Source organism: Pavona decussata, unplaced genomic scaffold (genome assembly GCF_977016875.1).
Source record: "Pavona decussata unplaced genomic scaffold, jaPavDecu1.1 SCAFFOLD_272, whole genome shotgun sequence".
In the NCBI taxonomy this organism is placed as follows: Eukaryota; Metazoa; Cnidaria; class Anthozoa; order Scleractinia; family Agariciidae; genus Pavona; species Pavona decussata.
Genome location: NW_028145674.1, coordinates 2,014,249 through 2,033,433, shown reverse-complemented (window position 1 = coordinate 2,033,433; position 19,185 = coordinate 2,014,249). Strand labels below are relative to the sequence as shown.

Below are 19,185 nucleotides of genomic sequence, written 5' to 3'. Positions count from 1 at the left end.
GAGAAACTGGCCGAGTGCGTTTTGAGGTCAGCAAGTTGAAAGATCTGGAGGTTAGGAACGCATTCAAGTTAGCGCTGTGCAATAGATTTGAAGGTCTGCAGTAGTTGATGGAGTTGAGTTGAGAAACTGTCAGTGGATGATGAATGGAGGCAGATCGAGCAGGGTTACGTGGAGACTTGCGAGTAGGTGCTGGGTAGGGCAAAGGCAAACAGGAAGGAGTGGATCAGCAAGGAGACTTCGGAGAAAATCGAGCAGCGAAAGGTGGCAAGAAACACCGCAAACATGCCCAGAACGAGAAACCAGAAGAGAGAAAGGCAAGTACAAGATACCAAGAGTTGAAAAGGGAGGTGAAGAGGAGGTGTAGGAGAGACAGGAGGTGTATGTGAAATCAGAAGCTGAGAGAGCTGAGGAGGCTGGAAAGAGAGGTGACAATAAGGACTTTGTACGAGATCACCAGAAAGCTAAGTGGGAGATTCCAGAATACGTGTAAGCCAGTGAGAAACGAGGCAGGTGTGTTGCTCAGGACAGTAGAGGAGGAGATGCACCGGTGGAGGGAGCACTTTCAAACAGTGCTTAACCATGAAGAGCCGCTCAACCCGCCAGAGGTGAAGCCAAGTGACAAACTTAACCCCAAGACAGGTCGCATCACACGTATTGAAATCAAGAATGCTATAAAGAGGTTAAAAAACGGGAAGGCTGCAGAAGGTAACAATGTTCCACCGGAGGCAATTAAGGCGGGAGGGGATACATCAGAGGAGGTTCTTCTAAACCTCTCCAACAGCATATGGAGCGAGGAGAAGATACCAGAGGAGTGGAGGAAAGGTCTGCTAATCAAGCTGCCTAAGAAAGGTGATCTGAGCTACTGTAAAAACTGGCGTGACATCATGTTGCCGAATATGGCAAGTAAGGTGTTTTGCAGAGTGATCCTAGAGCGTATCAAGACTACGCTGGATGAAAAGCTGAGAGAGGAGTGAGTAGGCGGGGTTCCGAGCGGGCCGAAGCTGTACGGATCGAATAACAGCACTGCGGATTATTGTAGAGCAGAGTATCGAGTGGCAGTCCTCCTTGTACATCAACTTTTTAGATTACAATACAATACAATACAATACAATACAATACAATACAATACAATACAATACAATACAATACAATACAATACAATACAATACAATACATATGCGTTATTGACCAAGCGTGAGGTCAAGATGGCTGGATATTGGCCAAGTTCTTTTTTTGCGTTTTTATGGACCGAGACGAAGTCGAGGTCCATAAAAACGCAAAAAAAGAACGAGGCCAATATCCAGCCATCTTGATCGAACAAGCTTGGTCAGTAAAGGATTTATTATATGGCTTTACCTTCAAGTAAAACTACAACAACAAAACAAAACAGGGCATGAAACTGCTCTACTCGGAAAAAAATTCTTCATAACCGGCCGGTGCAAGATTTATTTTCAGTGCATTTTTAGATTAGCATGTAATCGTGGAAAACAAGGAATCCTAAATTATCTTAATGCTCTAACTTTATAATGGCTTAAAGGGAGTATACAATTATTGAGAACGAAAAATTTAGATTTTCGCAAGAGCGGGAAGATTTGAATAGAATCCGGCAAACTCGCCATTTTCAGCCGATCGCGCGGTGGCGTAAATAATAAACATTTTTCAGGATTTTTACACAGTTTTCGGCTTCCAATCATTAATTCTTGAATGAAACAATAGATTTTGAGATTATATGCAAACATAAGCCGAAAAAAACCGGGTGAATCAGAAAACTGGGCGAAACTTTGACAAGATTTTGTTGTTTACAACAGGCAAGACGCGGCTAAATTAAAAACGTGAGCTTCTTCGGCGAACTTGAAAAAAATACTTTTCTGAACTGCTCTAAACACTTAACGCAACTTCCACTACGCTATGATTTAAATACAGTGATTTCAAACCTAGAGAACTAATCAATTTGGCACTCGACTTGAGACAAGTTTTACAAAATTAATTCTATCTAAAATTACTACACGCAGAGCAACTCACCGATTCAACTCACATTCATTGTAGCTGAAACAAAATTTTCACTACACCAGGACGATTCCATTCTCTTTCCTTTCCTTTAGGTAAATGTTGAGAAAGTTTACCGAACTTTTAGTGAGCGTTTTCCCCCAAAACAACGAGAAAATCGAAGAAAAGATTGCATTGTTGCTGGGATTAAACTTTCGATGCCAAGCGAACGGGCAACGGGTAATCCCGAGCGGGCAAGATAGCTCCATCTTGCCCGCTCGGGTAGCCAATCACAGCGCAGGATTTGACTCATCTTGCCCGCTCGCGGAGCCAGCCATATAATAAAATACAATACAATACAATACAATACAATACAATACTTTACTGACACTCCCCTGGTGGGGCTTTTCAGTGACAATGCAATGTAACAATACAAACATACCTATAAGAATTAATTATGTAATAGATATTATCACTACATACTATACAATTATAATAAAATAAATACTAATAAGGTACTAAATACTATCATGACGTACTATTAACAAAAAAAACCGGTAATCAATTTATTTTTCAGGTAAAATTTAAAGGTAGAAATCGATTTTGCAGTTTTAAGAGTACTGTCTAGATTGTTCCAAATATGGACCATGCGGTAGTAGAAAGTTCTCTGCCCGGTACTCGACTTATACAAGGGGATGTTTAAAAGTTGGCAACTTCGAGTCACACGCCCGGTGACCGCAAGCTTTGTCGTAAATTGATCGCTGAGATAATGTGGAGCTTGACCAGTCATGCATTTAAATGCCATGACAGCGTCACAAAAGAATAGCTTTTGTCTACTGGTAACCAACGTAGATCTCTTAGTGCAGGGGTGATCGAATTTCCTGGTACCTGTAATAATGCTCGCAGCACAGTTCTGAACTTACTGTAGTCTACAGATGTTTTTGTTCGAGGTATTCGACCACACTGTGGAACAGTACAGTAATTTGCTGAAGACTAGGGCATTTATTACTGTCACCAGTTGGTTACGGTCAAGAGCATGTTTAACCCGGCTGATTTGTGCGAGACTTGACACAACTTGAGACTTAAGTAGTTTTTAAAACATGGTCATCAAATGTTAGTTGCGGGTCTAGTACAACCCCAAGATCTTTGGCCGAAGATGCAGGAGCGAGATCCTTTCCAAGAAGAGATATCTTGAAGTCGGGGAGTTTGGCAAGTAATTGCCGGCTTCCAAAGACTATACGTTTTGTTTTATCAGGATTTAAAAGTAGAAAACTGTTAAAATACCAATTGCGTACTAAGAGAAGGTCGTTATTTAGATCGTACATAGCTGTCGGACAACGCAACTTAAAAGAAACCTGAAGTTTAATATCATCAACGTAGCATTGTGTCAAACAGTTTCTTGGAACAGAAGGTAAGTCATTAATGTAAATACTAAAAAGAAGCGGCCCAACAATGCTTCCTTGCACCACTATTTAAACGCAGCGGACTCGAGAGGGTGGCGTTAATACGCACGACTTGCTGTCTATTGGTCAGGTAGCTAGTAAACCACGCGAGAGCGCATTTAGAAATGCCAAGATCTTGAAGTCTTAAGAAGAGAATATCATGGTTTATGCTGTCGAAAGCCTTACTCATATCCAACAAAACCATAGCAGAGAGATCCTGCTTGTCCATACCAATCAAAATGGCATCTGTGGAGCAGATAAGTGCTGTTTCCGTGGAGTGAAATTTTTATTTCCACTTTGTTTCGCAGAAAGAAGGAAACACGGAAAGGCCTTCGATAGTATCAGCAGAGATGTTTTGTGGAGGTTGTTGCGGCATTACTGGATGTCTGACAAGATATAGTCCCCATCATCAGAATTCTCCATGGGGGTTTCTCCGCACAGATGGTACAAAATGGGCAGAAGACTCAACCATTGAATATGAGGACTGGGGTAAGACAAGGCTGCCTGCTATCTTCCTTGCTGTTTCTGGTCGCCCTGGATTGGGTGACAAGGACAGCCTTTGGCAGGAAGAGAGGTATTCAGTGGACCACTATGACACCGCTAGGAGACCTTGTCGCACAGAATACAGGATATGAGGGATAAGACACAGGCCTTGGAGCTACAAAGTGCGAAGGTAGGCCTGAAGATCAGTGCCACCATGACAAAGCTGATGCGTATTGGTACTGAACGCGGCGATGGTGTGTCTGTCGCTGGGGAGCGGATTGAAGAAGTGGACCAGTTCATATACCTTGGGAGCATTGTAAGCAAGAAGGGAGGCACTGATGAGGACATTCAGGTACGAATTGGAAAGACAAGACAGGCATTTGCGATGCTGAGACCAATATGGCGATCCACGGCACTAACAACCAAGACAAAGCTGAGGGTCTTTGGGTCAAATGTAAAGGCGGTGCTCTTGTATGGTTCTGAAACTTGGAGGCTGACCAAGCGACTGGAGCAGAAGCAGCAACAAGGCGCTTTGGAGACAAACGGTGCAACGACCGATAGAGGAAGAGATAAGACAGCGAGCTTGGGGTTTGGATCGGCCACACGCTGACCAGATAGACATGTAGTCAAGAGGGCACTGGGGTGGAACCCACCGGGGGAGCGAAAGAGAGGGAGACCCCAGCACACCTGGAGACGCACGAGAATGGCAGAGTTGGCGGCGAAACATCTTACGTGGAACGAGGCAAAAGGCACTGCACAAATAGGGTTAGGTGGCGCGCGCTAGTTGAGGGCCTATGTTCCACCTAGGAACGAAGAGAATTAAGTAAGTAAGAAATGAAATCACTTCTTTAACTAGCAACTATGTTAATCAAGCTCAAAGAAAATTTTGATGCTTTGAAGCCCACAGCCCCAATCAGATCCGAGGGTAAATAAAATTTCATTCATCAGTCCCGGGAGGCAGCGTAAGAACTCAAAATGGCAGCGGGCAGCGGCTGAAGTGTTACACACTCATGAATGAAGGACATGGGGATGTATGCAGAAGAAGAAGCGGAAACTTTAAGAAAAGGCACTGGATAACAGAGCTGACAAAAAGTGTCCATAGGATTCAGCTTTTTCTTGAGACAACTCTGCTCGAGTAGTACTAGTCGACTCCCATGTTTCCCACTGCTCGTAATCCGGAATTGGAAATTTTCTTACACATTTGATTACTAATAACTGATTTCACTTACTTTATTACAAGTTGATCTGTACAATGTATATTTTGATAATAGTGAGTACCCTACGATATATTAACAGAAAGTCATTCCCTTTGTAGACTCCTTGTACACCATTGACGCTCTGAGGTCGTGCACTTTCGGTTAATGATATATTATAATTTTCAACAGGAAAAAAAGTCTCTTGTCTAAGATCCATTGATCTATTTGCTTACATAATCTCTTTTTGATATAAGGTAAGTGAATATTGTTTCGTTGTCATCTACTCGTTCATGGTGCCTCAAATTGCTTGCTTATATTTATCTCTTTGGATAATACGAATACCTGCGTCTAGAAAGCTAACTATAGTAAATGTTCTTTCGGCCAGTCTAAAATATATGGGATTACAGTTTGAATATCGAACTAAAATTACGAATTAATATGTCACTTTTATTCTTGCAACATGGCCCTGGTCCGGACACTGGCGGCCAGCGTGGCAGCGAAAATGAAATTATCATGCATAAACCTTCAATCTGCTTCAAATGCAAAGAGGTAGGGGAGGATTTTACTTTACAAGTGAGAAAATAAAGCAATGACTTGTTCCCCTTTGCAGATGAAGTGATATTACATTCCGGCTTCCTACGCAACGAGATTACGCTAACATTTAACTGGCGTCACGTAAAGGAAGTTTGGCTGGAAGCGCTGCCATCTGCAAAGAAATTGTTTTGAGCAACAAAATGACTTAAAAACCTAACAAAGAAGAGCAAATTCACGGTTGTCTCAGCTCGATGAAGAGGGCTTACAGAAACTCGTGGGCGATGGTGGAAATAATGCCCGTAGCAGCTCTATGGCCAGCGGTGAGGTGAATTTAAATTTGTCTTCGTCGAACACTGATCAATTTAAAACTTGTAAGTGATTATTTCTTCACGGTTTAATAATTTTGTTATTTTTCTTTTTAAAACTTTAATAGAAGCAAAGATTGTTTTGAAAAATTTCGCAGCGTTCTGCCAAAGTTTTAAGCTTATGCGACAATGAAAGCTTTTGCATTTTGTACAATAAAATAAAATTAACGTGGACGTGACGAAGGTAACGTTCAAGATATAGCTAGATATCGCTTATCGCTTTGGTTCCTGTTTTGAATGTCCTTTCAAATTATTATAATAGTAACAGAGTTGATTTTCTTTGACGTAAATATGTTTTTGACCCTTCTCAGACCTCATTTTACGGCAAGGGCTAAAAGAGGCCTATGTAAAGTTGTGGCAATAATTCCGCCAGATTAAATATTTTCAGGAACAAAAAAAGTTCATTTTGCTGAAGAACTGTTCTGAAGGCCTAAATCGACTCAGAAATTCGGATGTAATTGTGAAGAAAAACTAGCGTTTTCTTTGGTATTTAGTCACCTAAAACCCTTTAAGGGGTGAAAATGACGTTAAAAGAGCGAAATAAAGCCAGCCACAATTTTCGGAAAGCCATCAGCATCTCGTAATTTCGGGGATTAGTCATGAGAGTAACATGTTCCCTAAACGTTTCCGCGATTGAAAAATTCAGCTAATATTTCTGAACAGATCAAACTGTATCAGCGTACGTAACTATCCCTTTTAAAGACTTGGAAATCAGAAAATGACCCTTGAAGCATTTTCTTAAACATTCTTGTTTGGCGTCCCCAACCGTTATTGGTTAAAAATTGTTCATGAGTCACATGAAACACATTGTTTTTCAACCAACACGGATCACAAGGCACTTTCAAACTGGGCAGCGGCAGTTGTTAGCCCAATCTGGCTGATTCTGTTGTTGTTGCCCGTATTAACGTTGGCTGGTTTCTCTCCGTTTTCATCCGTACCTGTGAACCTCGAGGAACGCCATGACCATGCTCTACCGTGTCTGAACTCCTGGAAAATGTTCTTTCTTTCTCTCAGGCTAATAAGGATTGCCTTAAATACCTCTTTGAACTCTTTACTGGTGATATAATACACAAGTGGATTGACAGAGGAGTTAATGATAACGAAAAGCCCAATCTGGCCAAGTACCAAGTGGAAGTATTGGCTGCCGGCAAAGCTTGGATCAATGAGCAGCCACAAGCGGAGAGCGTTCAAGGGAAACATTGTCACAGCGAAAAGAATAACCAGAGGTGTGAGGATGCGTTTTGTTTTGTTACTTTTTTTCCAGATTCTCTTGGCTCGTGCACGATTTGTTGGTGGTGGCTTTTTTGCGTAGTCGTAATTATCGTCAAGTGCCATTGAGTCACGAAATTGAGCACTGGTACACACTCGCTCCTTGATCCTCAAATACGTGAATGCGATGACAGCCAGAGGAAGGACATACCAGACAACGATGAGAGCTACATAATATGTGTAAAGCATCACTGGCCTCCCAGACAATGTAGGCCAATTTACAAAACAGATACGAGAAGTCGAATCGTAAACCATGAAAGGGTACAAAGGAACAGAGGAAACCAGGAAGGATGCTGTCCACACAGCCATGATCGCTAACATAGTCCTTAACCGAGATCTCTTCCAGAACTGGTAGCGGTTAGCGCCAACAATATTTCTGTATCTCTCGATGGCAATCGCTGTTATCGACCAAATGGAGGATCCAAAGAATATTTCCTCGGTGGGTATCATGTACAAACAAGCTGCTTTCCCCAGCAACCAGCGAGTTGGGTTGACGTATTTGGCCACCGATACCGGGTAGATAATCGCCAGCACCCCTATATCTGCGATGGCCAAACTCATCAAGTAATAATTCATTGAGGTCTTCCGAAGACGCCTAAGGACCACAAGACAGACTAATAGGTTCCCAATGACTCCCAAGAATGCGATCGTCGACCACAATGTGATTTGGAAAACTTTTACTGCAAAAGGTTCTTGAAAGTACGTTGGAGCCTGCGTCCCATTCTGCGTCCCATTCTCAATCCAGGTGGTCACTGAAGACGTGTTTAGTGTTTTGTTCAATTTGACACTCTCCATAGCTCTTGTTCTCTGAGTCATCTGAAAGGGAAACTATGCTTTAGGTCTCATCGATCCAACAATATCTTATATAAAAATATATACAGTCTCTTAACAACAGTAAATGAGTTATTGGTCAGCAATAGTTCAGCTGATATTACTCCCGGAGAAACAGATAGAACGCAGAATCAAACTTCAACGAATCGATTGTTGCACCCCAACGAATTGAACACAATCGCGTTACTTAGTTCGACTGGAGTCGGAACCATTATCGAACGTTTCACATCAAACTAGAATGCAATGGGATATTATTCTAGAACGGTATACCATAATGAGGAAGATCAGATTAATTTTACCTCAGTTGCGGCAATAGAATTAGGGCCTCATCCTCGAAAATCGAACCTCAACTTTTTTGACGTTCAGGCGAAAAGTTCTTGAGCGGAAATAAACTAGACATGAAGCTCGTTAGAGTGACTCAAAAAAAGTAATAAACATCAACGGCAAAAACCCTATACAAGAAGGGCATTGAAACGATAAAAAAAGTAGAATGGTTTCTCTGCGCGTGTCCCAAGTAATAACCCTGAATTGTTTGCCCCTCAGCGTTAAGCAAAATGTAGTATTCCTCTTGCAAACCACATTTTCGTGAGATAAGCTGCACAACTCTGAAATTAGGGTCAACAAATGGCTCTTTGTGGCTTTACTAAGAATAGCATCTCTGGGTGAAAACATAATTCATGCATACTTTATGGATACTTTGCAATTTCAGTGATCGTCACTTTCCAGCTGTGCGATGCGACAACAGAATGGCGAATGAAACATTCCAGAGTTTAAAAAAGCTATTTTCTCTTACGAAATCATCTAGGTATATTACAAATCCTTTGTTTCTAAGCCATAAACCGTCAAGAAAGTTCAAAAGTATATTTTTTTCACTTTGCGCCTAACAAAGAGGCAAACTACAGTTATAATGATTCTCTTTGCCGTTTGAACGCATGGAGAGACGTTTAAAAATTAATGCTTAGACACTGAATGTTTTCTGGAGTCACTAAAAAATAGGCCAGTGAATCTGCAAACTATTTTCCAGGTAAAAATTGTCACAGAACATGGATTTTGTATGGAATTCACAACCAAATCGCAGGTTTATAGTGTTGAGGCAAATTGGTGCGCCAAATTGGTGCGCCAGGGTCCTGGTGTTTCCCTCGACTTCGTCTCGGGAAACATCAGGACTCTCGGGAAAACAAAACCAACTGTTTCCCTCGGGACCATACATTAAGTGTATATTAAAGCCCCGAGGAAATGATGTCGATGGTCTAAAAAATGTCACTCCAAAACCTTAAAACTAAAACCTCAAAAAAATTTAACTGCTCGTTCATTGCGTTCATTTCAAAATTGTTTTATTTCTTGTTTTTCTTAATGAGGCTCCAGCGTTAGCAGATCTCTTTATGGTATTGAAAGCATTTTCATACTTACAGGAAACGAGAGGTTGCGCGACGAAACTTTGCAAGGGAAGTTACTCTTGCAGATGGATTCACCCTTTTGTCGATGGAAGTCCTCTAAACTGGCTTCTTGTATGGAGGGCGGTTCAGAAGATTCTGCAATGACAAAAATAAGGTATATCATTACGACATACTGGTGAAATTCATAACAAAACCTATTCTTTAAGTCATACCTCCTACAGGCTACCCAAATGATCCATCATTTGTCTCCTTAGTGCTAGCGGCACAACATTCATTTTGTACCTGTTGATTCACATTCACGTTGCCGCAATAATCACCCGCCATAATCACCCACGACGGGGGTTCGATTCCCGCCGATGTCGGGGAATTTTTTGTTTGCCTCGTGCGATCTCTCATTTCCTTACCAGGGCCACGAGGGCTAACGCTCAGTGGGAAATTCGTGGGTTCACTTAAAGGGGAAGTATCACAAAAATTTGCTGTCATTTCAAAACCCAAAACTGTTTGACTGTCAGCAGAAACAACGAAATAATTGTCAGGTTTGTTAAAAATTATTACCCAAGTGCAAAAAAAATGTCGATTAGTGCCTCTGGCCAGAGACAGAGTAGGCCGGTTTGGATTGAAACTTGAAAAATATCAGGCTAATGTTTGTCAAGTTCTCGCATTTTTGTTTCCAAAATGCGCTAGAACAGATCACAAGTTGTTTCTTTCACGAATTGAGTTGATTTCGTTCTTCTCGTCATTCTAGCACCCAACGTAAAAGTCCATCGGAACAGAAGGCACATGCGCTATTGTTATCTGCAATTAAAGTGCATGTCAGGGGTGGATTCCAGGCTTGGCGGTTGCTCACCCATTTCGTTGCGGGGAACTACCCAAGGACCAAGCCCTCTGACTGCTTAGAAATTTGGCTGGAAAAGACCACTCGGCAATGAAAAGGTTCAGTTTTTAATCCTTGTCGAAGTAAATTTCGTGGGAGTTTGTTTCAATCGTTTATGCAATCTCAGGCATTTTGAAAAGCGTGTTATGTGTACAACTTACAAAATCAACATGAATTCAACCCACATAATGGCCACAGCTGCATACAATATTAGATTGAACGAACTTGATGGTAATTCTTGTGTGATTGTTAATGGTACATGGAATATCGTCCATGTTATACTCTTAAATACCTTTGCTAATCTTAGAGGAGTACACTGTTCAATAAAGAGGTTAATTGCATAAAAGACTGACTTTTGGCATGGTTACGTTTTCTTTTTTTAATAAGTAACTTTTTGTTTTGGTCCCGTAGAAATGTTTATTTTCCTATCACACTTGCTCTCGTAAAAATGCGTCAGTCGATCGGTTACAGCGAAGACAAAAAAAAAAAAAAATGGGCAAATTAATTGCAATGATTCCCATTAAACCGGGCTTGATCAGTTATCTCCCACACGTCGGCCATTTCGAACAGAGCGGACCGGCTATAATTCTGAACGAGTCTGAACTCGTTGTGTCATTATCAGAGTTGATTCAGTGTACAGAGCACATTGAACTTAGGAGTAGGCTAGCTTGAGGAGGTAGCGCGCAATGAGTTAGAAACCGTTTTTAACTTTTTGAGAAACGTGGGTGGACAAGGCGGTAGCAAATGGCCTTGAGGCGACAAAAGTCCTAAAAGAATCCAATTCCAGCCTAATGTTCAACTTTCTGTTCAATAACTTGTTTATTATACGGCGTTTAATCTAGCTTCTGATCCCACTTTCACCGTTTCCAACGAAGTGTTTTCAGTGCAACGTAGTCAAGGGAATTGAGGTAATAACTGTAATGCTTCCTGCATGTGTTCGATCCTTTTTAAGTGGGTGTCTGGATTCAAAACTGTGTGGAGCTCGACTTTTCACGATTTGTACTGCCAAACATGGTACCAGTTAAAAGTTTTTGCATGAGAAAAAATAGAGACGACATAAGATGTTTGTAATTAAATATGAAAGAAGCACGTGGGCTGGAACGTATTTCAGGACTACTCTTTAATTACTATAGATTTCATCTATGCATTGTTCCTCCGGATCGCAAAAAGAAAAATCTTTTGCATAGTATATTTAGCTTACAGTTCATAATTGTGTCAGAGAAAATGATTGACATCAGATGCGACTTTTTTCTCATGTAAACACTGCCTCGTATGTGTTTGCTCGGTTTTAGAAAGAGCGGCAAATTTGTAGGTCATGCTATGACTACTAAAAAGAAAGCCGAAAGCATTAAATGCACCGGAATAAAATAAATCAACGCAATATTAGATTTTACTTGCCGATAACCGTCTTGTTTGTACGCCGCCGACTGCCACCAGAAAACTGTCTTTCCGCAGGTTACGGCCACCCTAAACAACTCACTCCGTGGATTTTTTCCGCAAATGCCATGAAAGAAAAATTACTTGTGAGGACGAAGTCGCAAGCTGGCTTATATTTTCATCCCTCAACGCGTCGCCTCTCCTCGTGGGAGGCTATTTTCGCGGTCGCTCGCGTGTTTGGCTTGCCTTCCTGTCTCTAATAAAAATAAGGGACTGTTCGTAGTCCAATTTCCTTACCAAGTAAGTACATTCAGTGATTGCAACTCCAATTAAAACAAGGACACACAACCAGAACATTAATTAAAGCAAAACTCTTAAAATTTTGTCTCCTGTGCGCTCAGATCGTTTGATTACGAAATCTTATTTCCCGAATTTGCGAGCTGTTATTAACTTTACAAAAATTACCTTATTTTGCAATATTTCAATTTTTAAAGAAAAGCGATAACTTTAACTTGAGGTATTTAATGGAGTTGGGAATTGATTTTATCTGTAATTTGGAATGTATTTGATCTGTTCAGTTGCTTAAACTGAAAATTTAAGTCGCATTGTAGGAAACGAAATCTTAGTTCCCGATTTTACGAGCTGTTATTAGCTTTACGAACTTATTTTGCATTTTAAACAAGATGTTTGCCTCTCCGAAAACGAAAGGAATTAGTTTTCTGGTGTTATGAAATTTTTGCCCAAGAAAACTGTAGATTCTCTTTAAAGTAAATCCGAATTTCTGAGGTGATTTATGCCTTACGAAAAGAACCGTTGGTTCCCATGTTAAGATATCTTTCACATGCGGATGGTTTGGTTTTCGGCAGTATGATCACAAAACAGCTCTCCCCTGATCCATTTGCTCGGCCTGGAGCTCAGAAGGGTCGGTTGCCACAAACAATCGGAAAACTTTTGAAGATAACATCGTCGGTTTCATTTGATATGGATTTTATTATTTACAGTTCTCAAACTCATTGATAATTAAAAAGCCAAAGACAAAGGAAATCATGCACCGTTATCTGATGAAAAACTCCTCGTTTTTGCATCCTAAATTTCCCCTAGAAAATTGAGACGTTATATCAAACACGAGACACAGTGCTTCATCACAATATCAAAAACCTCGAAGTTCCTCAAAAATACTCCGCTACGCGTCGTGTTTTAAACCGTCTCTTATCGGTGTTTGTTATGTGATGCAACACTGTGTCTCGTGTTTGATAAATTACTTAAATCATAGGCCTTTAATATCACGATTTTCGACGCCATTTTGACGAGTAGGCAAACAGGCTTGAAATAACACTAACAGTGTTTGTATGTCAAATAATTTTCATAAAACATCGCTTCTATAAAATTCATGAATTGGAAACTTTTGGCACTAGAAAAAGGATTTTAAGAAAAAAAATTGGAGGGATGTAGCTGTGCCAGAAAGCGTCCAGTCGTGTTTTGAACTTTCCATACATTTGTCTGTATAGCGAACCAGCCGTGAACTGCTACTAAAAATAGTTCGCTGGAAAGAAATACAGGGAAATGTATGGAAAGTTCAAAACGCGACTGGCGCTTTCTGGCACAGCTATATCTCTCCAATTTTTTTTCTTAAAATCCTTTTCCTAGTGCCAAAAGTTTCCAATTCATGAATTTTTCAGAAGCGATGCTTTATGAAAATTATTGGACAACGGATTCCCATACAAACACTGTTATTTCAAGCCTGTTTGCCTACTTGTCAAAACCGAGATAAGGCCCATTCTAATAAGCACAGTAAAGAAAAGCAACAACTTTAATGTGAGGTGTAAGTGGAGTTCAGAATTGATTTTATCTGTAATTTGGATTGTATGTGGTGCGATTAATACAGTTTGTTGACCTGTTCGGATTCTTTAGCTGAAACTTCAAGTCGCATTAAGGTTTAGCAAACGGAATCTTATTTCGCGAATTTGCGAGCTGTTATTGTGTGTACGAAAATGCTTGCCGACCTTATTTCATATTGTCTATATTTTGAAAGAAAAGCAACAACTTTAATTTGAGGTGTTAATGGAGTTGGGAATTGACTTTGTTTGTGTATTGCAATGATGCGATTCAAGGATACGCTTGGACTCAGAATCAGTGTAGATTCATCGATTTTTGTTGCAGAAATATAAAGAGATCACCATGGGTCCATAGAAAGAAAGACAACAGAAAATATCGAAACAGAAAATAAAAGAAAACTATGAAATTAGGAAGTGGCTGGTCAACTTTGCACGACGTTGGCATCAGCGTTGCGACCGACTTATTTAGACCCTGTCACGGCCGACAATGGGAATTTGTTGCTTTTGAAAATTTCACCTGATGAATACACAGCTGACATAAAAATTACTGTTAGTGATGCGTGGAATCAAGAAAACAAACTGTGCTGTGGAATCAGGAATTTAGATCTATCTAATACATTTAATACATGTAATACATTGAAAAATACATCTTTCTGGAACAATCAACAGCAATCCCGTGCATGTACTTACAAGCTAGCTTAAGACTCAAGCTGTGAATCAGATAACATAATGCCAACGCAAATTACCTTTAGACAAACATCCCTCGTTACCTTTTCAACTCCTTTTTTTAAAACAATTCACCTTATGAAATTCTTCATGAGACCTATTAAGGCAGTCTCACTATGGCTAATACGTTTACCAATTTTAATACGTTTGCAATTTATGACCAAATGTAAGTTGTTGTTAACTAAAGACCCTGTATTGTTACTTCCCAGAACCCTACTGTTTTCTTTATTATTGTAGCATACATTTCTTAGAATAATTGATGAGGTGTTTTGAAATAGGTCACGTTTATTTGCCGTGTGGGTTCGTTGCCTGAAGCCGTAAATTAAACAAAATAGACATATAAGTTCAACGTGTGAGTTGAGGTACAATATTTCCGCTGACAAGCAAGATTCGTGTGGAAATTTCTTTGTTAACACTGAACTTTTCTGCATTTAACATTTAGCGAACGTTTTTCAAATACTTTTTCTCCTTAGGCAAAGGAAACTAAGGCGTTATTTTGACAGGTTGTTTGATAATTTTGACATGTTCGTGTATGAAAGGTGAACAAAGTGCCGTCAGCGAACGTGTTCGAAAACTGGTAGAAGAGGTTTACCTATAGGAGAATATAAAACTTGTCAAATGCTGACTTATCAAGGAATGACTTACACGCGTGTGCAACTAACCTCTTAAGTTGGCTGCACCTAAGCTGATTTGATCTTGCAATCCAAACTTCCGATCGAATCTTCTCTCTGTTCTGTTTTTATACCATTCACCTCACAAAGTAACAAAATAAAGTGCTTCTCCTTAACTTGTCACGGCGGTTTTAAACCAAGCACGGTATCGAAGAAACGGTTGATACTGCTGAAAAGAGCTCCAAAAAACGAGTAAAATAGCCAAGTTTTACAGCCTTTCTGGCAAAAAAAGCGAAGGCATAGCTCTGTCAAGTCTTAGAGTTTGATAGACGTCTGTATGCATCGATATGGAGAAGGACAGTTCTTGTTGGTCTTTATGTAAACACCTGCAAAGTGTCCTGAATTTACGTAACCGCCTCTTCCTTTATACTTTAAAAAACTAAGCGCTTAAACTAGGCTATTTAACTAATTTTGAAGTGCTCTTTCCAGAGGTGTCAATATATTTAAGTTACCTTACCTACAGAAAAATTTAAAATTACCGTGAAAACGTCCTTGTCTTTTCCCGATTTCGGTATACTTTGCCCGTTTTTCTGGCGCATAAATTAAATTTGACGCGTCCAAAATTCAGAGGGTTAAATGGGCGTGAAACCCTTCCAGGTCCTTACTTTTTTAAAATGTTGTGTTATACTTTTTCATATTGAAGATGGGACGAAATCACCTGTATACATTTTCATTGTCAACTTATCGTCAAAATAGACAGGTGTTGCCCACTTTGAAAACTTCTGTGCAATGTATGTCAGGTCAATATTTCTTTATTTTAATTACAGTGCTAGCGAAAGAAAAATAAAGCTTTTTCAAGAACTTAAATCGTTAGTACCAACACAAGTTAAAATATAATTATTGATAGAGCACTTTTGCAGCTACGCTGCAAGAAAATATGAAATTGTTTCGGTTTTAATGTATTTGGTTTCGCTTATTTTCTCGCCAAGGAACAATAATTTCGTGTGTTTTTCATCTTGCGGGTTGGGGTAATAAATATTTGAATAAGCCTCGTTGTTTCAGTAGACCGGAGAAACATGGTGCCAAAACTGTCAAAGCCTGTGAACTCTAAACAGTGGCCCTTGATCAAATGAAGGAAAAGTGTCTTGCGTGTGATATGCCTTGTTATCAAGCCGATGACCAAGAAGCGAATTCCTCGGAGATCGAAAAAGGCACTCTGGCAATACTGGAACACACCTGCTGAAAGACCGAAATTAACAGCTCGAATAAAGTTCTTTGACTTACACTCGGTGAAACATATGAGAATGGTGTATTATTCAGTGAGTAACACAGGCATACTCGGAGAAAGGAAATCCGCGTGCTCCTATCAGGAGTCGAACCTAACACCTTCCGATTACTAGTTCGGATGCTCCACTCAGACTAAACTACAGACGACTCGTGGGAGCTAAGGCCATTAAACATTATTTTAAAGCGAAACGCTCCGCATTTACGCTTTAAATGATAGCATTTATTCTGTAAGTAACACAAACCGGAAAAACAACGCATTCATATAAAGAGTTGTGTTCAGTAGAAATAATAAAAGTGATTAACCTTTGAATATTACCTTATTGTGCTAACATTTAAGAATTCTCGCATTGTCCCAAGGAATTTTGCATATCAGTAAAATACATACTATAGGACTGATCACTACCTTCCCCTAACGCCTCTAAGTTATGTAAAGTGGAACTTACCGAAAATCTGCAAGTTGGCGTTAACAATCGAACAAAGCTTCTATACTTCCAAGGCGAGCCGCTTAAATGTCTCGATTAAATTCAAAATCATTTCGTTAATAGTGGCAGTCCCCGCGGTCAACTGCGCCAAGTCAATTAAAACTGGGAGAGAAGCTGGTTTCTGCTATTTTCAGGTGGGAAAAAGTGCTCTTGAATGTAATTTGCAATAGATATCTTTGTACTTTATGGCCCTGGGTTTGGAGTAAACAACCTTACAAACAATACCGCATTCGGCTTCCAATTGGTTGTCGTTTTTGACCAATAGGGAAACATATTGACGCAAAAACATGTCAGTTGAAAACAGCTTTATCAAATCTTGTACTCGGGCTTTCAGTTCATGAAATGTGTTGAAGTTCTATACATAGCTGATGTCACAAATGTAACACATGCTGATCAGTGATCAGGTTTCCGTTGACAGTAACCATCCACAAGTTCCAAAGAGGCCTAAGCCGATGACGCCAGATAATCTAACTGAATGTTTTGTTCGCCCGCGCAAGACTCAAAGTGGATGCCATGGAGACCGGAGCTGACATGAAAAGGATATAGAATACGCTCTGAAAAGAAAGGGCTGAAACAAAGGTGTCACCTCTAATTAGACATTTTTGCTTTTCAGTAGAAATTACATTTTCTGAGTGAAGCGGCTGTTGCAGAATCTTGTTGATCTTTAAAACGTCCATTAGCCCTTTGAATCCTAGGTGTGTGCTATTTTTTTCAATGACTTTTTGGCAATAAATAGTCTGAACCACTTAATTTCTCCATGAATGGAGATAAAATAAAAATATCTGTGGTCTTAAGAAACTGTGGGCTCAGGCTATGTTGTCACAAGTCGCAAGTGACGGTTGTTGTATGTTCGAGCGAGTGCACGAGCACGAATCTGGTAAAATCATCGTTTTATAAGTGTTTTTCGAGCCATTTTCCTTTGCAGAAGCCCCCAATCTGGCATCAATAAGCTGGAATGTGGGTAGAGGCAAGCCTCTGAAAGATGAGAGGTGATTTCATGCTGACTGAGTCGCCAAACATGCTGTGTAGCAAACATGGAGGCCCACGAGTGAAGTTGCAATTGTCTCTCTGGCCGTTTTGTGGATGAATTCCAGGGCCTACCAAGGCAATTTGGGCGAGTTTGGAGTACTAAAATATTCAATGGATTCGAAATTTTGGCTCGATACCTATAAAAAAAAAAGCTATGAAATGGAAAGAGAAGGAGTTCAACGCTCGCGCTATGGCTAAATTACCCAGAATTCGTTTCGGGCGTGAACGAGGCAACGTGAGATACCCAAGACTGGGTCTGATAAAATGGCTGAAGTATAGCCCGCGGAAAGCGTCGAGAAGAGAACTTCCAGTTATATACCAAGGTCTGACCTTGGGGTTTGCTGTAAATTTAGACTTTTCATTTTTGAACAAATTATTTGGATTAAAAATTGACGATAAATAAGTGTAATTTTTGGTGTTATTTGGCCGAAAAACTGGCATTTTGGGCTTTGTTTTCAAACGAATGGTGATATGCAGCGAAAATCGGGAGGTGTAGTCTGTTTGCTGGGTGTGATGATTGCAATCATGACATCTGCTGGTGTAATTCACACATTATCATGTCGTTGTAACTTAACTTAACTTAACAAGAAGCAAATCATTGAAGCAAGAACGTTGTTTTCCACGCAAATATGCAATTGACGACTGATGACCTTAGGCTAAAATTGAGTTGCGCCAGTGCTCATTTTTACAACTAAAATGCCAAGGACATCAGCTTTTATTTCCTTTCAACAAATCGATTTAAATTAAAATTCTCTTACTATTTACAGTGCCACATTTTTCTTTTTCCTTGCGTTGGCGGAGTTCGTTTGCTCACGTCTCTCAGCAAAAAAATCTGGGAAGAGTTCCGGCTTATATTTCTAATAACGCCATTTACAATATTAATTCCGTATGTTGGTAGCAAGGTATAAGATCGTCTTGTTCAGTCAAGATAACATCCCAACGAGTAGAGCTTCTCGAAGGACTAAAAATATTATGTTTCCCGCAAATTATGTTCGTCGTTGTCGGTTCATTGTAATCTCGTGACATGAGCCTGCTCTTCGTTCAAGTCAACTAGGTACAGAGATGACTGTGAACGTTGTAGTACTAATTCTATACATTTAATTACTGGTTCAGTGAGAAGATTCTTGGTGATTCCTAAGTCATGACATGAGTAGAAAATAAAACTAACTGTTTCCTAAGGGGCCAGTTTATTTCTTTATCCAGGAATGTTTCGTTTCGTAAGATAATCTATCCTTCGAGATAGGATCTTCAGCAATGTAAAATCGGCCTTCTTCTGTTCGTGTTCCACACAAATTGGGTAGCAAAATGTTGGACGATTTGCTTTTTGTGACCGCCCTGAGGTTTAATTTCTCAGCTAAGGTGGCCCGAACCTATTTATTGGCGCGTTGGTAACAATTTTGAGTCGTGGTTCTTCGTAAGAAAGATTTCACCGATTTGTTTGATTTTTAACGTCCTAAATGG

General features: G+C 40.0%; 2 protein-coding genes across 14 annotated transcripts in view; one reads left to right on the top strand and one right to left on the bottom strand.

Annotated features, from left to right (window-relative positions):
* Positions 1-19,185, top strand: part of LOC146455678 (CAAX prenyl protease 1 homolog) — a 276,576-nt gene that overhangs the window by 39,866 nt on the left and 217,525 nt on the right. The window lies entirely within an intron of this gene.
* Positions 5,128-19,185, bottom strand: part of LOC146455677 (adenosine receptor A3-like) — a 255,846-nt gene continuing 241,788 nt past the window's right edge. For 9 of the 13 annotated variants that reach the window (XM_085094022.1, XM_085094019.1, XM_085094020.1 and 6 more), the window contains 2 exons: positions 9,517-9,638; positions 5,128-8,091 (listed from right to left, as the gene is read on the bottom strand). In XM_085094022.1, coding sequence (XP_084950148.1) covers positions 6,835-8,091 — 1,257 coding nt within the window. In that variant the 5' untranslated portion in view covers positions 9,517-9,638 and the 3' untranslated portion in view covers positions 5,128-6,834. Of the gene's footprint in view, positions 8,092-9,516; positions 9,639-9,715; positions 9,760-16,656; positions 17,235-19,185 lie in introns of those variants that run through there. The other 4 variants (XM_085094026.1, XM_085094027.1, XM_085094021.1 and 1 more) reach the window with 3 other exon arrangements.